The sequence below is a fragment of the Aphelocoma coerulescens genome, chromosome 3 (assembly GCF_041296385.1).
Source record: "Aphelocoma coerulescens isolate FSJ_1873_10779 chromosome 3, UR_Acoe_1.0, whole genome shotgun sequence".
In the NCBI taxonomy this organism is placed as follows: Eukaryota; Metazoa; Chordata; class Aves; order Passeriformes; family Corvidae; genus Aphelocoma; species Aphelocoma coerulescens.
The window spans coordinates 28,878,325-28,903,484 of record NC_091016.1 but is presented as its reverse complement, the minus strand read 5'-3'; the positions used below and the strand labels follow the sequence as shown (position 1 = coordinate 28,903,484).

Below are 25,160 nucleotides of genomic sequence, written 5' to 3'. Positions count from 1 at the left end.
CCCCCCGCCCCCGCACCGCCCAATCAGAGGAGGCGGGCGCGGCGCGGCGCGCTCGCCGCTGGCCAATGGGGGCGCGCGGCGCGCTTGGCGGGCCGGTGGTTTGGCGGGAGCTGGCGCGGCGCGCGCCGGCCGTGTCCCCGTGGCCATGCTGTGCCGCGCGCTGCTCCGCCGCGCCGCCGCCGCGCCCGCCCGTGAGTACCGCGCCTTCCCGCGAGTACCGCGCCTTCCCGCACACCCTCCCGGGCCCGCCCGTCCCCCGCCGCCTCGCCGCTCCTGGCTCCCGAGCCTGTGGCGTCTGGTGCGCTTACGGTCCGTCTGTCCCATTGTAGGTCGGTCCTCAGCGCTTCCCCTGCAGCATCTCTTGGAGAACTACCAGTGCAGCCAAGAAGATGACCACCTGTCTTATGGAGAAACGGGAATGCCGGTCCCTCCTTTCGGCTGCACCTTTTCTACAGGTAAAGTCACCTTCTGAACGCCCTTTTGGGGGGCAGGGTATGGGCTCTGCTGTCAGCGGAGTTCCTTGTTTTAAAGTGAGCTGATAACGGTGTGCTTGCTCCTGCACGTGATAAACATTGGCTTGCGGTGCTCCTAAATATACTGTTGGAAAGTATTCCCTCATAGAAGTAACTGCAAAGCATTTATTTTAACGTGTCTTTGTTTCATCTGTGTCTGTTTCAAGGTATGTCCTCTTGGTGACAGCGTGAGGCTACATAGATGAAAGACTGGGATTTGTTCAAAATATAGGAAAGCTATAGCAGGGTGGAGAACATTAGGTGGAAATCAGAGGTGGATGGATGTCACCAGGCAGTTAAACACAGCGTTTCCCCACGATGGGGGGAAGGAGTAAGCAGTGAAGCTCCCGGATCTTTAGGGCAAAACTCTTTCATTCATTGTACTCTAGTTTTGGCGTGAGATTTTACTTTTCTCCGAGGTGGCTTCCTGCTTTTCCAACTTAGGTCGTGGAAAATGCTGGAAGTTGTAGATGATATTTACTATAGATACAGAAAACGGTAACTAGAGAACTATTATAGCTGGTCAGAGAGGCTCAAAAGTTGCTCCTGGAGCCATTTGATTGCTCATGTATGGTCGTTCCTGAGCGGAACATCCAGAAAAAATGCTTGCCAGTATTTCTGTATTTTAACATTTAGGTTGCCGTGTAAATGCTGTTTATTCCACAGCCATATATTTGCTGCATTCCCTATTTAAAGCATCTGTGGCCTTTCACAAAGAGCATGGGCATGATTATGTATTAGCTACATAATACAATACATTTCAATTTATTTCAGCCCCAAATTTGGAGCACGTACTGGCAGTTGCAAATGAAGAAGGGTTTGTTAGACTGTATGATACTGAAGCAGAGACCACCAGCAAGCTCGTTTTTAAAGGTAAATGTTGTATAGAAGGTGATCTTCATTTGGTGTGACAAGTATGGGATTCGCTGGAATCAAAGAGAGCTTTTTGCAAGTTCTTAAAACATAAATTACAATTTCAGTACTTAAATCCTTCCACATACTTAGCTGAGTCTTCTTTACAAAGCAGCAGGATGAATGTGCTCTTGAAACAGCAGTAGTAGATGAATTGTTCTCTGTTGGTTTTCATGCCTAAGGCAAACTGTTGACAAGATTTCTGATTTCAGTGTCTGATGTCGTTTAGTCTTCTGCAAAATGTCATTCTGCAATGCACTGAACTAATCCTGGCTTTTGTTTTCTTGTTAGAATGGCAGGCTCACTCAAATGCTGTATTTGACCTTGCCTGGGTGCCAGGGGAACACAGGATTGTAAGCAGTCTTTTGCCATCTAACTTTATTTTTAATGATTTGGCAACTGTGTACAGAAAATGACTAAAACTTTTTATTTTTCCCTCTGAAGGTCACTGCTTCAGGAGATCAGACAGCCAAGGTGTGGGATGTGAGAGCTGGCGAGCTTCTTGGCATATGCAAAGGTCACCAGTGTAGCCTCAAGTCTGTTGCTTTTTCTAGATTTGAGAAAGGTAAATGTTGATATTCCCTGTTGTCTGTTTTTTTCCTTCTTCTTTCCCCTTGGCAATGTACTTTAAGGGCTCAAAAAGGGCTTTGGAAACTGACAGGTAGAAATAGCACAGGCTGACTGAGCAGTGACCCAGCCAGTAAAGCAAAACTGTCTTTGTTGGAACTTGATGGTGTCCTGATCCTAAAATCTGCCCATTTCTGATCTGGGGCAAAGATAAGATAGGATATCTACTTCCATACCTACGTGTGTGAATATGCTTTTCATGAGCTGGTTTCTCTAGTGGGAGTAAGAAAAGAATAGCAGGAGTAAGGAAACTAGTCAAAAAGCATGGCAAAACAATAAGCCTGAGTTTTGTATTTCCAGGACTGGCATCCCAAGTGTTGGGACAGAAGGGCCAGAGGTACATAGATGGCATTGTACTGCATTCAGTTAATTAAATTAATGCTTTTGGAAACTAATAACACTCTTTTTCTCTCAGCTGTCTTCTGTACTGGAGGCAGAGATGGAAACATCATGGTTTGGGATACCAGGTGCAACAAGAAAGGTAAATAAACTTTCAGATATGTACCAAAAAAGCTTGGTGTCTCACATGAAAGTTCCGCTCAGATGGACTTGTTGGACTGACACTTTTGATTACAATATAGGCAGCAGAGGAGTCTCAGATAACTGTACTGCTTTAGTACTGTGAAAGGATGGAATGGGTATCTCTGCTATGTATAATACATTTTTCCACTTTACAGCAGTCCCAGATTTGCATCATGATACACAGGCTGGTTTGATAATTCCCTGTGTGTTGGCAAGGAGATGAGGGGGTACAGAGTGCATCCCTGTTAGGGCAGTACAAAAGCAGATGAGATGGGAGAGATTGCTTAGGTCAGAGCCATCCAGAGGGGTGAAGAAAAGCTGTGGGAAGGTTCCTGCCAGAGTAGGAAGGAAGGCAGAAAGTGTAGAAAAAAAGGAGCTTGTGAGTGCTGGCAGCAATGAATATATTGTGGGAACACCTGCTATAAATACGGTGTGAGCTCATTCTGCTCCTCTTTCTGTTTCCTGGAGCTTTTCCTTCTCCAGCCCCTTCCCCTTATGCCTTTTCCCAGTTCCCTGCTCTGCCACATCAGTTTCTTTGCCTGAACATCTCTTGCTCTTCCATCTGTCCCAGGTTTCCTGGCTTTTCCAAACAGGCAAGTGGAGGAAAAGAGTGACTGTACATAACTGAACTGGAAGGTATAGGAAAAAAAAATCTAGAAAAGTGCATCACTCTAGTAAAGGAGTACATTTCATAAAGTAACAGATAAAAAGCTAAACAGAAAATTATAAAATAGAATGGAAAAGCACTGGAAACCTTCCAGTGAGTACAGTTCTGCTTGGGATGAGTTGGATTGAATGCTCTGGAACAAGATGTGAGATATGAAAAACAGACCAAGGGGTGATGATTTCCAAAGGTAGCCTGCCTAGATCAGTTTTACTTCATTGTCCATGCTGCACTGATCTCTGTAATTTTTTGCACCGTGTTCTTTTCACTGGTTTCGTATTTAAGTAACAATTTTTTCTTTTCAGAATACAGTAATGACTTTAAAGGTTAGCCTCAGCCACCTTTTAGGACGAATTCCAAGCTGATGCCTGTTTTATTAAAGTGATAAAAAATTGCGTGTAAACTACTAACTGAGATGTCTTTGATTTCTTTCAGATGGCTTCTACAGGCAGGTGAATCAAATCAGTGGAGCACACAACGTGGCTGACAAGCAGACTCCTTCCAAAGCGAAGAAGAAGAGGCAGAACCTGAGAGGACTTGCTCCCTTGGTGGTAGGTATCTGGGGAACAAAACAAAATGTGTCTTCTGAGGACAGTGTTGTTCACAGAATTCTTCCTAAGTAAATATAGTGAGAAATATGTGGCTTGTATGTGGTAAATGCTTCCATTTATCTTTGCAGAGATAGGTTTTTTTGTCATGGTCATTTGCTGTGGCTAATTTTAGACATTGTTTAGTTGCCTAACAACCCACGCATCATAAAAACCAACTTTGGGCAAGTGCTATGTGAAAATACATCTTCTTTTTTTTTTTTCTTTTCCCAGAGAGGAAAGGAGTGGCCAGCATTCCATTTTTGAGGGGGGAGATATGAAGGGTTGTAATTGTTTTTTTCCTGTCTTTTTTTACCCCCCTAATTTGACCAAACAAATTACTGCCTTACTGGAGTAAGACTTGATCATTTTTAATATATTAAACCTTGTGATGAATGCAGCTCTCTTATCTGTGACTTGAAAGGTGTAATCTTAAACTGCTGCCCAAACACTTATCTCTCAGTGGCAATTTCACTGGTGGGAGTGTTCAAAGGATTGTTGTGTCCTAAATGACATCTGGTGTTTCTAGGTTCTCCTGCCTGGCTAGAAGGAGGTTTTCCCTGCATTCACATGGCCTTGAACTAAGCAGCAAGATCTTGCTGACCTTAAAAGAAAATAAAGTTCTTTTTTCTTTTCTTTTTAAGGATTTCCAGCAGAGTGTAACTGTGGTGCTGCTTCAGGACGAGCATACTCTTATCTCTGCAGGAGCTGTTGATGGGTAAGGAGGGAGGATGCCTGCTTTCCTGCCTATTCTGTGTGCTCAGTGGCATAAAAAGGTACAGATGTTTTCTTCTCTAAGATCAATCAGTGGCCAACAAGGCTAGAGTTACTGCTAGGTGGAATCAACAGCTACGCTGTCAGCTTGCATTGGCTTTACTTCCTTGCTGGAGATTGCAGCACTGGACAAATTGTGCATATGTGGTAAATGCTCATTTTACTGTCTTAGCTATGGGGCAGAATGAGAGCAATTCTTATCTCTCTCTCTGTTCTCATGGAGCTATGAGGCCACACACAGACAGACTATTGTTAGACAGCCTTTTTGGATGTGGGTGGGTGGTCAGGGCCTGGATATGTGTAGGTGTGCTTGAGAAAACGTTGCTTTGAGTTACAAAAGATTCATTCTCTTAGGTGCCAGATCTCTTGCAGCATCTTGGAGCTCAAGCAAACTGTCTTATTGATTAGCATGGAAACGACCCTCTTGGACTCGATTCTTTAGCAGGTTCCATGTGGTCAGAGCCTTTCTGAGGCAGATAAGATTGACTCTCCTGCCTATGGTTCGTGACAGAGACTTGCTCCCAAAGAGCAAGGGAAAAACTGGAAGACTTGATTTTTAAAACTGCCAACTAAAACTACTTGTCCTAAGTATAAAGGCACCCTTGTATTTCCTTTTACTAGTTGAAGGAAGTTGGCTTGTAGGCTCTTGTTCTGTCTTGTATTAGTTACAGGAGGCAGTGCTGCCTCCTCCCTCACGGCCAGCAGAGGAATTGTTCTGCTTTCAACACAGCTCTGCTCTGCTTCTCAGTTGTTGTCTCCTTAGCACTGAACACTCCTCAGTCATGAACAACCTGACTTCCTGTGCTCCTAAAAGGCTTTATCAGCATGGCAAGGGAAATTTGGAAGCTGAACACACTCGTGTTTTCTATTGCAGTGTGATCAAAGTGTGGGACTTGCGCAGGAACTACGCCGCCTTCCGTCAGGACCCGCTGCCCGTCAGGTCTTTCTGCTACCCTGGAACCAGCACTCGCAAGCTTGGTAGGGCACTGGACATGGATTTATTAGAGTGCAGAGTGAATTTAGGAAGTACTGCAAGTGACATTTCTTATCCTTATAGCCAATTGTTGATCACACTGGAAAACTCGCAGGGTATTTTGATAGCCAATACCAAATTTTCAAGTTGAAGAGCAAACATCCCCAACTTTTGTATCACTGCACCAATGACAAAAACTAGCAAAAGTTTCAGCAGTCCATTTTCTTAAACAGAGATGAGGAACAGTAGAGCTCTTGATGAGGAATTTAGCTAGTCATTTTGATGCATGAGTAAAATTCAGATTGAACTTCCTTTGCATTATAGCTTGCAAAGACAACAGACTGGATGGGGGTTTTGTATTTTCGCCTCTTGAAGCTGTTATCAAAAACAGTACCACACTTGTTCGTGTTTCTCTGTCTTCTTTGTGCCTTTAATGCCTTACAATGCTCTGATACAACACAGTAATTCCTGATGACTTGTCTAATCAATGTGGTAATGGTCAGCATCAGTCCCAGGAATACGAGGGAAATCCTTGAGCAGGCATTTGTGAAATAATTTGTCCGCAGGGAAAGATTTTTCTTGAACCTGAATCACTAGAAAATCAGAGGATGGTTTATTCTACAGAAGCGTGGGGGTTTCTCTTTATTTTTGACCTCAACTTCTACTATTGGTTGTTCCTGTTATCTGTTTGAAACGATCAAATAAATCACTTGCCTGCTCTGAAGGTGCAATTCCTTTCTAATATACCACCCTGAATCCTCATGAGAAAATGTGGGTGTTATTCTAGAAACATTTCTTATTCAGCAAGTGCTCTGTCAAACATAGAAACTTTACCATGAAAATCTCATAGATGTTACAGATCCTTTCCAAATTTCCTTCTCTGGGCATTTCTTTGAGAATGTCTCTTTTCCAATTTTTTTTCTTTATTAAGAACTTCTCTCTTTGTCTGTAGGATATTCTAGCCTGGTTTTGGATTCCACTGGTGCTAATCTCTTTGCTAACTGCACTGATGACAGTATCTACATGTTCAATATGACAAGTTTAAGGACCACTCCAGGTAAGCATGACCTCTGTGGAACTAGCTGCAAAATACCAGATGTTACAGAGTGTAGAAAGGCAAGTTTGTCCCTCTGACATAGAGAGACAGGGACCAAGTTCTACACTCAAGAGGACACCTATTCAATGCTCTTATCTCTAAAGCTATGCAGGAGAGATCCATATTTTGTGTTAAGCCATCTACATGAAATTGATAGCACAAAAACTTTTATGAGTGCAGGTACTGGTTCACCCAGACAAACTGATGGTAGTTTGCACGTTAGCTCTTGTTATCCAGTGAGGAATGGCTGCTATCCAGCCTGAAGCCAGTTTGAATCTTCTCCTTACTGGCAGTCACTGATTTGTCAGACTTCTAGCCATGAATCCATTAAAAGTGATCACCTGATAACTTCAGATATTTTGAGGTGTCTTTTAAATTTAACTTCTACCACAGTTTCTGGGAGAAAGGATCCCCAGCATATTGAGAAGCTTCAGCCTTTCGGATTCCTTCAACTCTGCGTCTGTGACCTTTACATGCAAAAGATGGCCCAGAGCCTTTGGTGCACGAAGCTGCTTTGTCATAGGCCAGTGGCCACTTCCCAGAAAGTGGCAAAACTTGTTACATGCATTCCAGCCAGACACATAATTTATTTTCCATTGCCTTTTCTCAGTGTCTCAGTTAACTGAAGTTAAATGAACAATGTGTCCTTCTGTCTGCTCTTCAGGAAGGCAGTCTGGTGGGTGGGAATGCTTCCAGAGCGGAGGAGTGCTGCAAATAGTAAATATTAATAGCTTGGTTGTTGAGGCTAACCCTGCGTGTCACCGCCAGCTGCTCTGTGGGAATGGGCTGCCCGGCCTGTCCCCTCACAGGAGCAGGCTCTCGCCAGCGCAGCCCTCGGCCTCCTCATGGAGCTCTTGCCTCGTGTGTGCAGCCGAGGCGAGCAGTCTCCATGGCTCCAGCTGCACGGAACTCGTGTGCTGCGGCTCCTCGGAGCGCGGCGGCTCCCGCAGAGGGCAGCGCCTGCCCGCCCTTGTGCCGCTCTCGCTGCGCCCTCACCGCGGCTGCAGCTGCTCTTATCCAGCGCTGAGGCAGCTTTAGTTCATCAGGAAATCCTCCTGGAACAGCACTTGCTGCCTGGTTTGGGAAGGGATTTGCTGTCTGGTGGCCACTGCACTGGGAGAGCTGTGGGCAAAAAAAATGCAAAGGGTGTTTTGGGGTCTTGCAACTCTTCAAAGGCCGCCGAAGGCAGCCGCGTGTCCTGTGGGCTGTGGATTATTTCCTTTGCGAGAGCCATTACTAAAACAGGGCTGGAGGAGAGGGTGCCAGCCCAGCCTGGGGCTACACTGGGCAACTTGTCCTTTGTGCCCCACGAGAGGACAGGACATGGTGCAGCCAAGCCCTCCAGATCCACACTCGGCTCTCATGCCAGCTGAAGGCCCTTCTGGTTAGCGGCAATGTCAGCCATTTGGGGTGATGGTTTCAAGGCTTTAGCAAACACTACCGAGGCTTTAAATACAGGAGAGCCTGACTGACAAAATGCAAGTTTTGTTGTTGAAATAAAGCTGCTAGCAGCGGGAGGAAGGAGCAGCCAGTGCGTTTGTTGCCACCTGGGTGGAAGAAGGCCCTTGCTGTGGGACTGCCCTTGTTGATATAGTGGGACTGGTGGTGGCACTGAGGGAGAAAGAGACAAGGAACCTGAACCAGAGTAGGCTGGCAGCCCAGGTGATGGCTGAGCCTGCTTGTGTTATGGGTCAAGCTGGAGCTTTAATGAAACTGCCGTTGCTTTGTTTGGGAAGTCTGAAGGGCTCCAGTTGAATAATAAAAACTTCCTGCTGCCAGAGCCCCAGAGCAAGGGAGCAGTGCAACCACTTTCTCCAAAGGATATGTGGCTAGGCAGGAAAAGCCTGTAAGATCAGCTCTCCTTGCACAACTGACTGCAGGGCTGTGCATTGAGTGGGGCTTTTATTTATCTTTTTATTTTGTTTTCTCTTCACAGTGGCTGTTTTTAGCGGACACCAGAATTCAACCTTTTACATCAAATCCAGCACCAGCCCAGATGACCAGTTCCTGGTCAGTGGCTCGAGTGACTGCAATGCATACATCTGGAAGGTGAGGCAATGGGGGGAGACCCAAGCATGCAACTTGGAGCTGCTTTTGCCTTTCATGTTCACACAGAACTCTCCTTGCTTCCCAGTCCTGCCCAAAGCAGCATGGGGTTACCTCCTGGCATGTTGTGCCTGGAGCGTGTATGTTGCTGTCATGGCTTCATGTAATTGTTTAATGTAAAACAGAGCTAACCTCCTGCCATTGGTACGTCTCTCATCGCTGCTGCTTGTTGCAAGTGCTGTTCTTAATCTGGTTTTAATGGGCATTAAAATCCTCTTTCAGTCCTGTTGATTCAGGCAGCTATGACAAGTAGACAATTCTCAGTTCATATTTAGCAGTGGAGCACATTAGCAGAAACCTGAAAGTTTAATTGTTTTAAAGGGCACTCTTTCCTTCCACCTCTCCCTTTTCCAGCTCCTGCCTCAGCCATAGCTTTTTCTCATGCCTAATTTACAGTAGTTAAAGCCTTTGTATTACAGCAAGGGCTCAGGTAGAGCCTTCAGCAAAATTCCAAAGCACTGTCTGACAGCTGAGAGGCTTCGTCACTTAACATTTTGCAGTGATGTGTAGGAAATGCAAATGTCACCAAGGTAATGGCAGGCACCTCAGAATAAGGCATGCTTTGAGGTCTGTTCTCCGTGTTCCCCAAATGGGAACAGAGTAGTTACTGAAGTAGAATAGACAGAAACCACAGGTGACTGCCTTTTTCAGGTTTGGGATAATTTTTAGGGAATGTTGACTTGTGTATCCATTTCGCAACAAATTTGAAGGTAAAATGCAGACCTCTCAGAGGAGAGGGTCAGCCTGCTGAGGTTGTGGTTTGAGCATGTAGCCTCTTTAATTTGGAGAACACTTGTAAGCAGCTAGGTTGCTCACTCATTAGAGGCAGGAGTGTGGTAGCATGACTACTGTGCCAAGTGGTGTAATTTTAACCTTACTCGTGTTCTGTGCAAGTTCAGCAAAAATGGCTGTGTGAACTGGAGTTGCACACTCTGCATTCATGTGTTTTGATACTTTCTTGGAACACAGGCTGGGACTCAGTTGAGAGTATTGGAGGATGTCATTATATCTCAAAATTTAAGCATTTAGGCACATTTAAAATGTATTAATGTACAGAAGGCTTGTGTTGGTATTGCATGTGAGTGACAGATCATATTGCATATTTATAAAATAAATCATCAGACGATTACTTTTATTTTAATCCCATGGTCATATTAGAAAGTGGGACTTCCAATGAATTTGTCTCTTCCCAGATCTGTCATATTCAGAGGCTTCTTAATTTAAATGTTAGCAGATTTGACTCTGAAACATGTATATCTTTTCATGGCATGAGGACTTACTATACTGTGAAAAAACCTGTGGTTAGGTGTTGCGTGAGCAGTTAACAGGTAACATTCTAAAGACCTTAATGAAGAGCTCTTTCTGTAGCTAGAGGGGAATGAAAGGCAGAGGAAGACCTTTTCCATTTAGATGATTTCTTTGAGAAACTTTAGCATCAGTGCTAAGTTTGTGTTTGGGTGAGGAACACTGTGGATAGAAGTTATTGCTGACAAGGATGCTGTTTGAGTCTGTTTTCATATGGAAGTCACTTCCAGGCAATGAACACTTCCTTTATTGTGTTGGGTTTGGGTTTTTTTTAAATTAGAAGTTCATTAATTAATGAAATCTCACTCTTGAACAACCGTAAGATTATAAAAGCTGAAGGGCAGCTTTTCTCCACAAAGATGGCACCTGAGGTGCCTTCCTGGTAATAAAAAAGTACTGTTAGTAGACATGTACTTCCATTGTTCTTTCAATCCTTTGATGTGGATCACTCCCAGGAAACCGTATCAAGTTATGCTTTGGTCTGTCCCAGCCCTGGAATGTACATGCTTCTGTGCCATAGGGTGCACAAAACTATCGACACCATTCTATGCTGCCTCTTGAAGATGGATGTAACAGCTGTGAGGAGAGTAACTAAAAAAAGTCTCATTTCCTAGGTTTCTCTTTTTAACCTTTCCACAATAGGCCTCACTTCCCCAACAATATCCTGCCAATTCAGGCACAAAAAGCAGCCTGTGCCGTGGCTGATCCTGACTTAACATGCACAGTCTTTTACCAAACACAGTGGACACAGCCATAACTCTGCACTCTTCTTCCCTTCACAGTAATGTAAATTGGGTGTAGTTGATTTAATTTACACTGCTATAGTGTAAAACCACCGTGTCCTAGAAAGAGTAATTCCCTTCTGCTGCTTTCCTTCCAGCAATCAGTGGCTACTGGACCACTGTTGTGCCTGTTATGAGTGTATAATAGCAAGACTGCTTTTAACTGTAAGTCAAGGTGTTCTCTGCACCAAGATCTGTTGTTTATTCCCTAAATAGGGATTTAGTTTCTATGGCATTGCATGTTTTGGCAGTGAAGGGAATGCTCTGACCAAAGCATTTAGTGGATATTTAGTCAAGTGATTGCCTCTATCATGCCAGGGGGGAAAAAAAAGCGTCCTGTTAAGATGAACCTGTTTGTATCAGAACAACTTAAGTTCTGAAGCTGGATATTCAGCTGCAGTTTTGCAGGCTGTTGTAGGAGATGATCCACAAGAGAAAAATATGTGTAAATCAGAAGCCTTTCCCAAAGTCTTCCATCTTTGAAACCTATATGTAATGTCTACTCCTTTTCCCACATAGTATAGGATCTGTTCATTCCATTAGTCATTTATGCAAATCCCCTTGATAATGTTACATCAATGATGGTGACTCACAGCTCCAGAAAGGATTGCCTGCTGAAAGCAAGCAAAGAAGACAGAATCTCTGTCTGTGTGTGTGTTTTCTTCTTTGGGCCACTTAATTCTGGCTTCAGCTCTGTCTGTCACTTACAAGAGCTGGAGTTGAAGATAAGTAGCAATACTGTAGAACGGGAGAAAGATGTCTATGAAGAGTGTGAGAGAAAAGGAGATCGGTTGAATGAATGTGGGTGATTTAGAGAGCTTTTTTATGGACTCTTAAGAGGGTGTCTGATCCAGCTGATTGGTTGGAGGAGGAACAGGCACTTGGCAGTTGCACAAATGCCAGTCCTGAAGCCAGTGAAGGTTCATCTGTGGGATTTTGTTGGCAATGGTTTTGGTTTTTTAATAAACCATTGACCTTTGATTGGGACTTTGGTAAAATGGCAGCAGAAACTATTTGCCTAACCTGATGCAAAATATGAGCCTCCCAACATTTAAGCATCTTACCTGGAACAGGTAGAGGTACTTCAAATGCTTGTGTCATGTTTTGGGCTGACAACTCAGGAGTCAGAATTCCTGTGTGTAGCAGGAATTGAACAAGTGTTTCCACAAACTGCTGCTTAGGGCTTCCTCAGTTGTTGCCTTATGATGACAGGCTGAGACCATTTGATTTATGCATTTCATACAAGAAAAATAGGAAGTATCCCCATGCTTCCCAGGTGGGCTATGGGGTCTTTTCTTAGAGATGTATATTAGGCTGTGTGCCTTCTGACTGTTTGCTTGTTTTTCTGTGGAATTTTGAAGGTTTCTGAGCCCAGCCTTCCTCCACGGATACTCCTTGGTCACTCTCAAGAAGTTACCTCCATTGCTTGGTGTCCTTCAGACTTCACTAAGGTTTGTTTTCTGTCTTTACTGTGAAACAATAGATGTGATGTGACAACATTTGCTTTTCAAAATGGCAGCAGCATTTGTTGTTTTGGGAGGAAAGTTTTAGCCAATTACTTCTAAAAATGTTCATTTAGGGGACAGTAATCCAACTGTGTCGTCTTAGCACAATGTATCAGAACCTTTTTATTACTTTCAGATGATTTAGGCTAACTGAGAAGTCCTAAGAAATTGCAAATCAGCAAAGACTTCTCCTGATAAGATCTTGATACTACCTATAAGAGACAAAACAGTGAAATCATTTAATCGGGGCTTTCATAAGCCAAAGGCTTGTTTTGTTGTTCCATACTCACATCTTCGTTTCCCCCAACCATTGATACACCTGCTAGTCTTGTACAGAGTGGCAAGAAGTTTTGAACGCCTTTTAAAAACCATATGGACCCTTTTCAAAAAACAGTGTGACCTCTTTTCAAAATCTGAGCTGTTTTTATGACAAAAAGAGCCTCCAGTGATATTGGGTCAGTAGTTATGCACCAGGTATCACTATAAGGAAAACAACTGAAGTAGGAAGTTTGTTCAAATATTTGGCCTAGCTCAAAACTAGAAATAACCCTGAAAAATCCTGAACAGTGTCCTAAGAGTTTCTTCCACCCCACAATATTAAAGAGGTCAGCTGCTTTTCCTGGCTTGCGAGGCAGCACCAGGGCTTCAGAAGAGCATTACAGTGTAGGAGTTGGGAGTCCTGCAGGCAAACATGAGGAATTGTTCTAGTTTCGTAAGAGGCACAATATGAGAACTGGCATTTCAGATGAAACCTGTGATTTTAGAGGTAGCCCAGCATCCTGATCATGATGTGTTGGAAATGCAGACCAATTCAGCCTTTCAAACTGTTACTGACACAGGGAAGAAATAGTCAGCCATTGTTCAGATGCCAAAGTATGAAGAAAAATTGAAAATGTGGTGCTAAGACAGGTCAGGAAGCTGCTTGGTGTGATTTGAGAGGCAAGGTTGCTTTCTGTAGGGACAACATTGGTGTGAAAAAGGTCTGAGTAGACACACTTTCCCATTCAGATTGCTGTGAACTTTCACCCCAGCATTTCCTTTTTCTTTCTGCTGATTCCCTGTTGAGTCACCAGCTAATCTGCCTGAACAGAGCCATAAAATGTGGGCTAGATGGGTGCTGCTCCTTCAGTTGGTATTCCAGAGATCCTTTTGGAGCACGTGATGCTGTGGCAGGGCTCTAGACCAGTGTTCCTGGCAGAGCTGGGTTCTCTGCCAGATACTGCTGACATCTGACTCTGAAGAGATAGCACAGCTCATGCAACAACCTTCCAATGTCACCTTCTCAGTGTGTTGCAAATGTTTGTCCCCAAGCAGAAGATGACCTCAGCAACAGAGGCAGATCAAGATGCAGGTGCAAAAAGGAGCATGGCTGATTTTTTCTACCAAGGGATTGAAATGTTAAAATGTGCCATGACCCTTACTGAGCAGACCAGTGTCTCTTAACACAGCCATGTGACACAAATGGTTGGTGGTGACTGAGATTTCTATAGCAGAAAGACGTGGATGCAGCAGCCTTGCCTGCTTTAAAGCAAATACTGCTGCCTGGTACAGTAATGAAACAGAGTTGGGTTCTTTTCATTGTTTAATGGTCAGTCTTGGACCCCTTCAGCCAAGCTTCACCATCATTCATATTGGCATGCTGTGTCGGGTGTAGCTGCTCCAGTTCACTCACCCAGTGATCTGTAGGATGTGCCCTGGTTACTCTAACACACAAATTTATACTTAGATTGCCACGTGCTCTGATGACAACACTGTGAGGATTTGGCGCTTACGACGTTGTCCTGAGGAGGAGAAATCAGTACCCAGAAAAGCCAACTTGGTGGGCTGGGTCACTCAGAAGAAACCAGAAGAACATGGAGCAGGTGAGGCCTCTGAGCTATTTTGCTCTGCAACATGGCTGCTGAATTTTGTCTGTTCTCTGTACCAGCGAAAGCCTTTGGCTTGTCTTATTAACCTTCTGGGGTTTTTCTCATATTAGGCAATAACTCATATAGCCAGACAAGCACTTCTACTTGTAAATACGTCTGCCATCAACAGGACAGGCTGGCTGAAGTAGCTTACAAGTATTGGCAAAGTCTGTGTGGCCAGACTGCAAAACAAATATTCATTGACACAGCTTGTTGGGCAGCCAGATCTTCAGTGGGGTTCAGCAGGGTTCGATAATTGAACAGCCAAAGGAGATGTCACCGTAGCAAAAACTCACACTTTTTCTTTCTTTATATCAAATAATAACTGAGAGCAGTAAGATCATATGCTTTTTCCAGTTTGCTGGAAAGGGCTGGCAGCACATACACAGCCTTGGAACTCTGAACTGTTTGTTTCTGCCCATAGTTGAATCATGGACAAATTTCTCAGGTGCAATTATCAGTATTGTGTCTCCTTCTTCATCTTTCGTCAGTGGTACTGACCATATACAGCCACATGCTGTGTAGTGAAAGTACTTGGAAAAAACATGTAGATAATTGTGATGATTATAATGTCCCAGAATTATTCATGTGTTTAGTGAATGAATGCTGTACCTTTCTACAAAGCCTGGGCACTCAGACAAGCTGAGCAGCATGCTCTGAGCTAGCAAGCAGATGTGGGCTCTGTAGAAGGTAGTCACTAAGCAGGTAGTACCCTAGACCAGAACAAAGGAACCCAAATCATAATACTACTTTTAATTTGTCTGAAAACTGCATTTTGTTGCAGTAGAGTAGGTGAAAGAAGAACTGCCCTCCCCCCAGAGTGAAGTAATAAGATGAGCTTCTCTGTGGAGTAGCTCTGGAACTAAGAATACAATAGCTTCCCAGCAGCTGCTGCTGTGACTTCCTGCATTCCACCTATCTTTTCAAGCCACCCTCCAAATGAATTTCATCTTGGCTAACGCAAATAAAGGCTGAAGGTCTCCAAATCCCACTAATGGGATAACATTACCTCTAACCTTTCGCCAGTGAGTAACGAGTCTAGCAGGAAGTTTGCAGGACAATAGAAGGGAGAGTGCCAGGTCCACTCCATAACTGGTAATTGTTTTGTGTGTGCACACGCTCTTCCTCAGAGAGGGCTCAAAAATCCCTTACGTGTTTCAGAAAAACAGAAGTAAGCATAGGTCTAGACCAGAAACGTGAAATCTAAAGTATCTTATACACTAAAACTTTACAAGTCAGGTTTGGCAATAATACCAGAAAAAATACTTATTTCTCCTTGCTCTTGCTGCATTAAAGCAACACAGGAGGGAAGAGGAAGTACACAGACACTGCAAACACAACAGCAGGCTTCCTGCTGACCTTGGCTCTTGAGCACAAAACACGTGCTGTTAGAATATAGGAGTTATCTGCAGAGACTGATTCAGAGCTGGCAAACAGAATACTATTTCAGACCTGCTGGGATGAACCTAGTAGTTCCCCACCCATTTCTGTGGAACAAATTGTGAGATTGAGGTATTGATTGTTGACCTATATCATCAAGTGTAGCAAGCAGAGTTTCCTTTGGCAATTACTTTCGTGGTTTCTTTAAGTTGTACTACTTTCACTGTGGTTTTGTGTAACCAAATTTCTGGAGCAGGCCTGTCTGTGGACAATTTGTGATTCTTAAATCTGGAGATTGATAATACCATTCTAGAAGATTTGTGTCAGAGAAGGTAGGAAACATGCAAAATAACCTGCTTTGGTGTGATGCAGGTTGACTGCAGGTATTTGCAGTATTGTATTACATGCAATGACAGCATAAATGGAAACAGCTTGAATCTGGCTTAGTAGAAGCCTGAATAATACATGAAGCCTTAGAAAAAAAAGCCTGATCTTCCTATTCTTTATCTCAAATTTGTGTTTGATTCTTGTCATGACACTCATCCAGTTCCCAGGATAACTCTTTTTCCATTGTCCAGTGTGTCCACAGCACAACTTTCAGACTGGTTTGGGATTCAGAGTGTTCATACCCAACTAGTCATGCAATATTTCTGCTGAATGAATTTGTAATGGTCATTATGGATCAAGAATTGCTGAGGTTGCTACTTTCTTCTCCCTCTAGGAGGGAGCTCAGATTTTCGAGTGCAACTAATTTCCCAGCTGAGTTATTAGTGTCTTGTATGTGCTCATTAAACTAAAGATTAGGAGAAGAAATTACATTCTCGTAGTCCACATTGAAGCAAGTTGTTATGGACTAGCATATTTTATCAGGAAAGGAGCCTTTAACTCTGTTTTGTGTGTTGAAGTTATTTGTAGTGGGATTCTTTAATATGGGGTCCTATTCAGTTTTGTTCTGATGCAGCAGTAGGTGTATTTTGGATACTAGATAGATAATACAGTGAAAGGAAGGATCAGAAGAGGCTTAGTATGGTACATAACCAGGCATGTAGGTACTCAGTCAGTATGTTGTTAGTGAGACAGCCCAGCATAGTAAAGAAGATGGCAGGTTATTCACACTAGACTTGTCACTGTTCTAGTGAAGTGCTAGTGCTGAGAGCGGGGAGTTTGGATTAAAGCCCTGGTATACACCAAATGTTAAGTGCCCTCGTGCACAGGGTAACTTAAGGCGCTACCTTATTTAATTGCATCAGCCTGAGTTAGGTGAATGAGAAAACAGGCATCTTACAATCCCACTAATGTGTTCTCTATTGGAGGGGGCTGGAAATAAAAAAAAAATTTTAAAATAAAAGAACCCTGTCTAATATTGCTGCAGACCAAGATCTTTGCTATGTATGATTCCCACAGTTGTTAGTGAGGTCCTTAGGCCCCTACTTATGACTGCTGTTTCCTGGGTGTTCAGAACTTCTCTTTTACAAGCAGAGGCATTTATATCTTGGCTGGTAAGCTCAAAGCCACTGTGAAATACCTGTTTGGGAATAATTTGTTTTAAAGGAATAACTTACTACAATGACAGATTTTATTTCCTTTGGAATATAAATCCTTGTTCAGGAGGGGAAGAATTTCTCAAACTTCCCTGGGTGTGTTAAATAACTGCTGTCTCCATTCTGATACAGCATTGCATAAAGTCCTCCAGCAAAAAAGATGAGAGAATGAAAATATGTCTTTCACTGTTCTCACACTTTAAAAAAATCTTTAAAATATGCAGCTAGTAATATCTGACTAGGAGCATTATTCACATGGTGGGGCATCACAGTGTAAGGCCTCCTGGAGCTGTGGGACCTGCTTACAGTACCTTTGTCCCTCAGCTCGGTTATGCAGCTGTTAAAGATGCAGAGCAGGTAGGGATCAGCCTTTTTCCCAGGACTGAACCAATGCAAAGCTCCAGCAAGGCTGGATAAACTTGGAAGATTCCAGATTTGTTTTGTCTGTTCGTTTTGGCTGTAGCTCATGTAAGAGAGCTTATTACTGAAGGGATAGATGGCAGACATTACTCCAATGTGCTATATTATACTTTAGTGGTGTGATACAGGATTTTATGAAGGACTTGTACTAGTTTAACTAAAATCAGAGGGATTTATACAACTTCTTAGTTCAAAAGGCTAGGTCTGAGGCACATGGTCAGCACTGATTCCTCTCCTGGTTGGAAGAGGTGTTTTTAAAAGGACTGTCCTTAGTCTGCTGTTCTGTGTTCCTCATCAGACTACTTATTTCTCCCCTCTTAGGGCGACCAGCCAGCCCACAGAGCACTCCTGCCAAGGCCTTGACAGCGGGCAGCATGTCCATTTCCTCGCCACGGCCCGCTGCCTGTGCTCCCACTTACTCTGGAGACCTTCCGCTGCCAACCAACACTCCGACGGTCACTGTCAAAACCCCAACCACCACAGCCTCCACCCCAGCCAAGCCCCCTGGAGCCAGCCCGTGTGCCTCTCCCAATCTGATCCCTTCCTCCAAAATGTCCATCAAACATTGGGTTACAAGGACTCCATGCTCTTCTCCTTCAGAAGTGGAGAAAAAGGCTCCTTCTCCTAGAAAAGCCCTGGCAGAAGTCCCCCAGGGTCTCCTGGAAGCTGCTTACCCTCCCAAAGTCCCACACTCACAGTTTGAAAAGCGTGCCAAGAGAAGGCTTGACTGCAGCAAGGAGGGTGATGCGGGGCAGAAGTGTCTGCAGGCCTGTAGCTGTGTCACTGAGCTGGACCATGCAGCTAAGAAATCCAAGCTGAATTTATGTCACTTGGTTCCAGACCAAAAAGCTTCTGATGAAGACTCTCTCAGCCTGGCTCACTTGGCTAACGACCATGAAAGCTCCAGCCACAGCCCAAAAGAGCCTTCCCTTTCTGGAATCCATATTAATCCATCAGGCATTCAAACTTCCCCCCAGCTTTTCAGATCTCCACATGGGAAAGACACTGAGGTAGTAGATAAAGAGAACAGTTCTCCTGAAAGAAAAAATTGGTTGTCTGCTCTGGGAGAGAAGCTACGGACTGGCAGAGCTGGCAGCCAGAGCACATCAAACAGCCCCCTGTCATCCTGCAGTCCTGGTGCCAAAAGACAAGAGTCTGTGGCAGTGGCCACTTCGCCGAAAACTGTAAGTAGGGCAGCCAACAACATTGTCATGAAAGAAGTGATCCCTAGCTGCCACTCTCCCTTTGTTTGTTCTCTCCTGCTCAGACACAAAGAACTACCTGATCCCTTTGACTATGGACAAAAGGGATGATTTCTGGCCTAATAAGCCAGATACATTAATGCTTTTATCTACTAATCCCCTCCATGCAGGAACAGAATTTTTATGATGTGTCCTTCATTTTCAAGGGACTTAAGGCATGCAGGAGCTCAGAGATCTTTGCGGCTCCCAGCTGGATATTTGAAGGATGTAGCCGTCATCTTAAATACAGCTCTACTCTGAGAGGCACAATAATGCCAACAGCTTTCCTGGCAGATCTCCTGTTTGTGTTCACCATCACATCTGCCTGTTTATGTTACTGGAAAGCTACTTAAGCACTGGAAGAAAGAGCTAAATTCTCTGCCAGCTCAGGTAGCAAAAGAATTTGTTACCCATGTTAAAACTGTGGGGCATTAAATAATGCCTTCAGTTCCTTCAATGGAAAACTGGCAGAAAACAAGAGCTGTGCAAGAGTCAGAGGGCAGGCTTTGACCTACATCATCCTACTTTTGGTGTACAGGAAGCCTGGCACAGAGCTCATCCTAGGATCTGAAATGAAAGTTAAGCTTATAAAGCAGCTAAAAACCTTGGCCTGAGGGTTTAACTAGGAAATTACAATTACATTTTTTAAAACAAACCAAACTTGTCTCTGAAACTGGACTCCCAAATCCTCCAGTGTCTTTGACTGAGTCTTATTTCAGCAAATGTTAGGTAAATTTTCAATCATCAAATTTTAGTTGTACTCTCAATTGAATATCTGATGCTAGAAGTTGTTGCCATTATAGAGGCTTCTCTCATTTACCTGTTTTCATCTCTTCCAACACTTCTGTCAGATATGACGTGGGCAAGCCACCACTCCTTAAGTTATTCACAGCAGCTGTACTCTTCATGTCATGGCTGTACCAAGAAATGGTGGCTATAGGAAACCTACAGCTACTTGTGACTACTTGTGCTTCGTGCTGTACGTGTTTAAACACAAGACAGAGAGATTTGCCCTGGAGAGAGATTACTATAGAACAATTATCTTTTCTGCCCAGTATGCTCTGGTTCAGATTTTGGGATGCTCCTGTGGTGTTCTCATAGCCTGAGGAGATGCCAGGAATACCCAACAGCATTCCTTGATTTTACTGTATCTTGGAAATCTGCAGCTCTCTTATCTGCTGTAGGGAAGCTGAAACTGCAGCTGAAGTGCATTTCTCATGGCAGTGGGACAACCCTAGGATTTAGACATCATCTCCTGTAGGTACTAAGCCTCCTATCTGTGAGACAGATAGTTACAAAGAACCTTTCATTTACTCTCTTAGTTGGGAAGCCGAGCAAACTGGAATGGTGATGGAGGGGAGACTTTGAGACTCCTGCAGCATATGAACTGTTAACCTAGAAGTGTTTCATGTTGGTTTTGGTTTTATTTCTTGCTAGGCTGCAGCCACTTCCGTTTCCATGAGGAAGATCTGCACATACTTCCACAGGAAGCCACAGAGTGACTGAAGCAGCGTGCAGTGGTTGCACCTGAGGGGTGTTGACACCGAGGTATCAAGACCAGACCTAACAGTGCCAACAACGATGCACCAGGATTACACAATTTGTTGTCAGAACTTCACAGACTTGAGGTTTTAGTATTCCTGTTTTTAAAGTTGTTAACAGTTGAAGTCAGCTGAGTGTGTAAAATCTACACAGTACTTACTCATGGTCTCTTTCTGACTTAGGGTATGTATTTTCTTATAAACAAAGTGGTTTTTACGTGGCAACTGTTCTAGTCCAAAGACAGCAACAGTTCTGCTGTGTATTGTTGACAGGCACATATAGCTTGTCAGTTTATGTTACTAATCTGCTGTTCAAACTGCCTCTACTTAAGAGTAATGTGTAAATCATTAAACCCTCCTGAATGTGTGTACAGAAACTTACTGGAGGTACAGCTGAGCCTCTTCATGCCAAATGGCATTTCTGCAGTTATTCCTCTAGCAGTGCAATGACTGCCTGCTTCCAGCAGGGAAGTTAGCAATGTGTTAATTAAATATAAAAAGCTTTTAAATACCCCATGTCCATCTGATGGTGACTATGATGTAAGAAGAGACAAAGTATAACAAGTACGTAATGCCTGTACTCCCCTTGCCATCCCCTTTCTTCTCCACGCTGAAAACTACTGTATTTATCTACTTAGCTGCCTCTTGAACCATCAGCACTACAGCTCTTGAGACCAAAAGTTTACCACTTCTCAGAAATAAAATACTGGTGAGGTGTGTTAGAAGAATTGGTTTGGTCTATCCTAAATAGGCATCCCCTAGCAGCCCATTGCCAGTCAGCTCTTACAGGTTTAGCCTGTAGCAAAGGCATTAGTAACTGCTTATAACATACCTGCATAACACTTTTATAATACAGTAGTTACAAAATGATACCTTATAAACTGGGAGAGAGGCAACTGACATTTTAGAAAGCACTTGAGAGTGTTTACATATTAATTTTAAACACTTTGCCATTGTAAGTCATCCCCGATGCTGATAGAACATGGTCACTGAAATGAGATCACTGTCCTGCTGGCTAATGACACTAATTCCTCAGCCGTGCTTTCCCCAGGAAGTAGTAGAAGTAGGATCTTCTGTTAGAAGAGCCTCATCTTAGGTTGGAGCATTTACTCTGTTTTCTGGTGTAATAGTTCCTGTGAACTTCAAAACCAATCAAACTCTCTGAATCCCTAGTAAGTTTTTCTACTGCAGAAGAATTGAGGTATTTGAAGGGGATAGGATCCCACTAACTTATGTTTTCTATCCTAAATTTTAACACCTACTTCACAGTAACATTGGAAAGCAAGGTAGCTGAAAGGGAGTAGAAGGAAACATGCTGGTCTGTATTTTATGTGGTAGATTGTATTTTGCAAGGAAATAAATTACTTGAGATAAAATGGCTTTTGTGAAAGGTCTGTTACAGCTACAAAGCAAAAGTAGATGTGTAGTGTGCTTTTTTAAAAAAAAGAAAAGTAGTTACTATCATGTTGCATCTTTTAGCAGAAGCACTCGAGTACAAATAGGGGCCAGAGCAGCTTTCTCTTGTTTACTGAATTACAGGCCATCATCCTATGAAAGGCAATGTAGTGCTTCAGGCATATTTTTATAATTCTTCTTAAAAAATTTGATTTTTAAAAAGTGATTATCTGAATAGATCTAGTACCTTAGGCAAAACAGGAATATAAAAAAATCTGCTAGTTTAATTTTAACCTACTTCTGGATATTGAAGTAGATGGAAGTAGTAGAAACATAACCTAAAATAAGTAGGTTTGGGATTTAATTCAGTCTTAATTTTAATTATTATAGCGACTGTGTGGGGTACAACCTGCCTTGCCTACAGCCAGATTTTCATGCAGGATTCTTCCATGCAGTTTGTAACAAACATGGCAGAATAAGGAAATCTGAACCCTATTGAAATACATGAGAGTCATCAGACACTTCAACAATAGGATTTCATGTTTCTCCACTTTTCCACAATATTTTGCTCCTCCAGAAATGTTCTGCAGCCAAACATTATCTCCTATATCTTGTAAATGACTACCTAGAAATGATACACACTTATGGGTTACCACTTGGATGAATAATATTCTGTGGGCATGTGAGATTTTCTTCTTTCAGGTGGTACTTGTTTAGTGGAACAACTTGCTTTATGGACCACCAGGCATTTATTTTTTCATCTGAAGCTGGTATCAACCTGGTTCAGAGTCTAGGAGAACTAAATGAAACGTATTTTTTTATGTCCAACTGCCTTGACCTTACGGTGATAAAATCAAAATTGCAAAAGCCCAGAAAAATTGCTGATACAAATCGTATGTCAGGTGGTTCAGGGTACCCAGTACTGCCTTTTCCTGAGAAGCTTGATCAAATAAGCATCCAGAGAGCTGCTTTGTATTGTTTTTGGCCAGCAAGCTATACCTCTGAATTTTCTTTCCTTCTAAAGGATTTACAGAAACTCTGACCTCCATGTTTTACAATCACATTAAGCCTTTTAAGGTATTATTCCCAAATCCTACATATGTATGTAAATCCCACCTTAAGTATCTTACAGGTTTTTCCATGCAGATGATAGTGCTTCCTGATGTCTTGTCTCTCCTCGGTGTTCACCCTCTAGCTGCCAAGTGGGATTTGGGACTGACCACAGCAGTTTCTGATGGTGCTGCATCCAAGAGCTGTTGCTGCTGCTCTGTTGGAAGTTGTGCCTCCCCCTGCTCAGCTCTGAGCAGCCAACCAGTTTGGATTAAGGGCAGCTTGACAGCGACTGGGGCTAACCCTGCTCGGCAAAACTGAGCAGGCACTCCCAGGATCTGTACAGATGCATGGTCAGCAAGCCTGGGCAAGCATTTCTGCTGGGAATAGCACTCACTTCAGAGTCTCTTGGGGAAGCTAACTACCAAGAAAACCTAAAATTTAATTGCCTCAGTTCCCTGCCTCAGCAGACAGATAGTTGTAGACCAAAACCGTGGAGGGGACTGATGTGAGTGTGTGGGGACAACATTGCCACCAAGGGGACTGTGCTGTCTAACTACCTCTTGTGTAGAGCTGGCCACTTCTTGTTGGTCAGGGAGTGCTTGAGTCTTCCTCTGGCATGGTTGTTTCTGCAGCCACTGAACATGGCTGGAATCTCCAGTATGGTGAGCATCCACACTACCTTGTAAACTGAGGTGACAGAAAAACACACTATTGTGGCATTGAAAAATGTTCTAGTTGCTCTCTGTATGTGGTATATAATTTCTTAAGAAGTTTTGTTTAGAAATAAATGCTTTTCAGCCAGGGATTGCCAAAAGCATTTGGTAGCTAGGTATTCAAGGGTTTATGTGTGACTTTTAAAGAAGCTCCTCAAGGTCAAATATTAAGAGTTTTTCATCACCAATATTTATTTTCCAGTAAATGGGAAATGGTGTTCATCTTCAGGTCCACTAAAATCAAATTTCATTCTTTCCCTCCTGAAGCTGACCTAAACAGTTTTCCAAGTGGAAATTATCACCCTCTGTCTCTACACAGAACACAGAACCCAACAGTTCATGTTTTTCCCTCTCTCTGATTTATGTATGGCCCAGTGTACCATAAATAAAATACATCCTGCTACTATACAGCATCCATGTGTTGTCCTTCAAAGAACAGCTTTACCCAAAACAAACTGCTCTTCATCTGCACTGCACAAAATGCCAAATACAATGCAAAGCATGGATGAGGGGAAAGCAAATATGAAAGTCCATATGTAATTTCTTTTAAAATTACTTAAACATTTCATGTCAATTGTTTTATAGAATAATGCATAGTTGATACGAGGATAGCATGAACCCAGAAGGGAAAAAGCAAAATTATACTTGATGATAACCTTTCAATTTTAAGCCTCAGTCTGAATTACATATTTTTCTAATCAGAATAACTAACTTTCCATCTTACTTTGTGCATTATGGAAAAATTCCAGGGACTAAAAGTACAGCAGAAAGACACATTACTCCAGTGTTGTGCAGCTAGACAAAGACTCAAAGATCAGAAAGCATTATGTATAATGAAGTCTGAATACCCCGTCTTAATTTTTCAATATGGTATTTTTAACTCTGCTGAAGCTACAGCAGTTCTTATTTTTGAAGTTGTCCAGTCTTGATTTAAACACTTTGCATGATCACAGGTCCATTACAGTTGCACATAAATTATTCTAGAGTTGAGATACTGGGAAAAGACTGATTGTTGGGATTTGTTTAGCTTTGTCTTTTGCCTGTTAGCTCAGGTTACTCACTTTCTGGTCTGGGTTGAAGATATTTATAGTACATTAGATCTTTTATCCAATTTGTAGAAAGCCCAAACATGAGACAACCACCTCTTGTTCTCCTCTTTCATGAGCTAAAGCGATTCTACATACAAAACCCAGAACAGCCAAGGAAGAGCTTCATTCCTTCACATTAAAGAGCCACAGTAGTAGCTCCATTTAGATTAACACCAAAGCCACTCTTCACTCAGGTTTGTGGTTTACTTCTCTTTTCTGAAGAATGACTGAATCCTTTGGCAAAGTGTCTTCAACCACCCACTTCTGTGCCATCCCTGGATTTTTTCATTTGGGTCATAAATTATGTAAGACCCTGGCTGCTTCCTAAGTGTGCTCTCATGTTGTATTGTGAGTGTGGCAGAGGAGGAGATGGACATAAACCCAAGCAGCAAAGACAGGGCTGACCTAGTAGAGCTGATCATTCTTACATTGACTTGCTTATAACTGTGGCAAGCCTGTGTGATTAGGGGTTTTATCCGTCTAGTTGTATCGTTATGATAAAAAGATCAGTTTATT

General features: G+C 43.0%; 1 protein-coding gene across 1 annotated transcript; it reads left to right on the top strand.

Annotated features, from left to right (window-relative positions):
- Window positions 1-111: 111 nt before the first annotated feature.
- Window positions 112-23,962, top strand: DTL (denticleless E3 ubiquitin protein ligase homolog). Its single transcript, XM_069009581.1, has 15 exons — window positions 112-191; window positions 330-455; window positions 1,287-1,385; window positions 1,716-1,777; window positions 1,869-1,989; window positions 2,467-2,532; window positions 3,673-3,788; window positions 4,469-4,542; window positions 5,473-5,576; window positions 6,524-6,628; window positions 8,604-8,716; window positions 12,222-12,311; window positions 14,092-14,227; window positions 17,935-18,797; window positions 20,292-23,962. Exons 1-15 carry the CDS (start codon window positions 146-148, stop codon window positions 20,358-20,360), a joined length of 2,190 nt encoding a protein of 729 aa, XP_068865682.1. The 5' UTR covers window positions 112-145; the 3' UTR covers window positions 20,361-23,962.
- The last annotated feature ends 1,198 nt before the right edge of the window (window positions 23,963-25,160 follow it).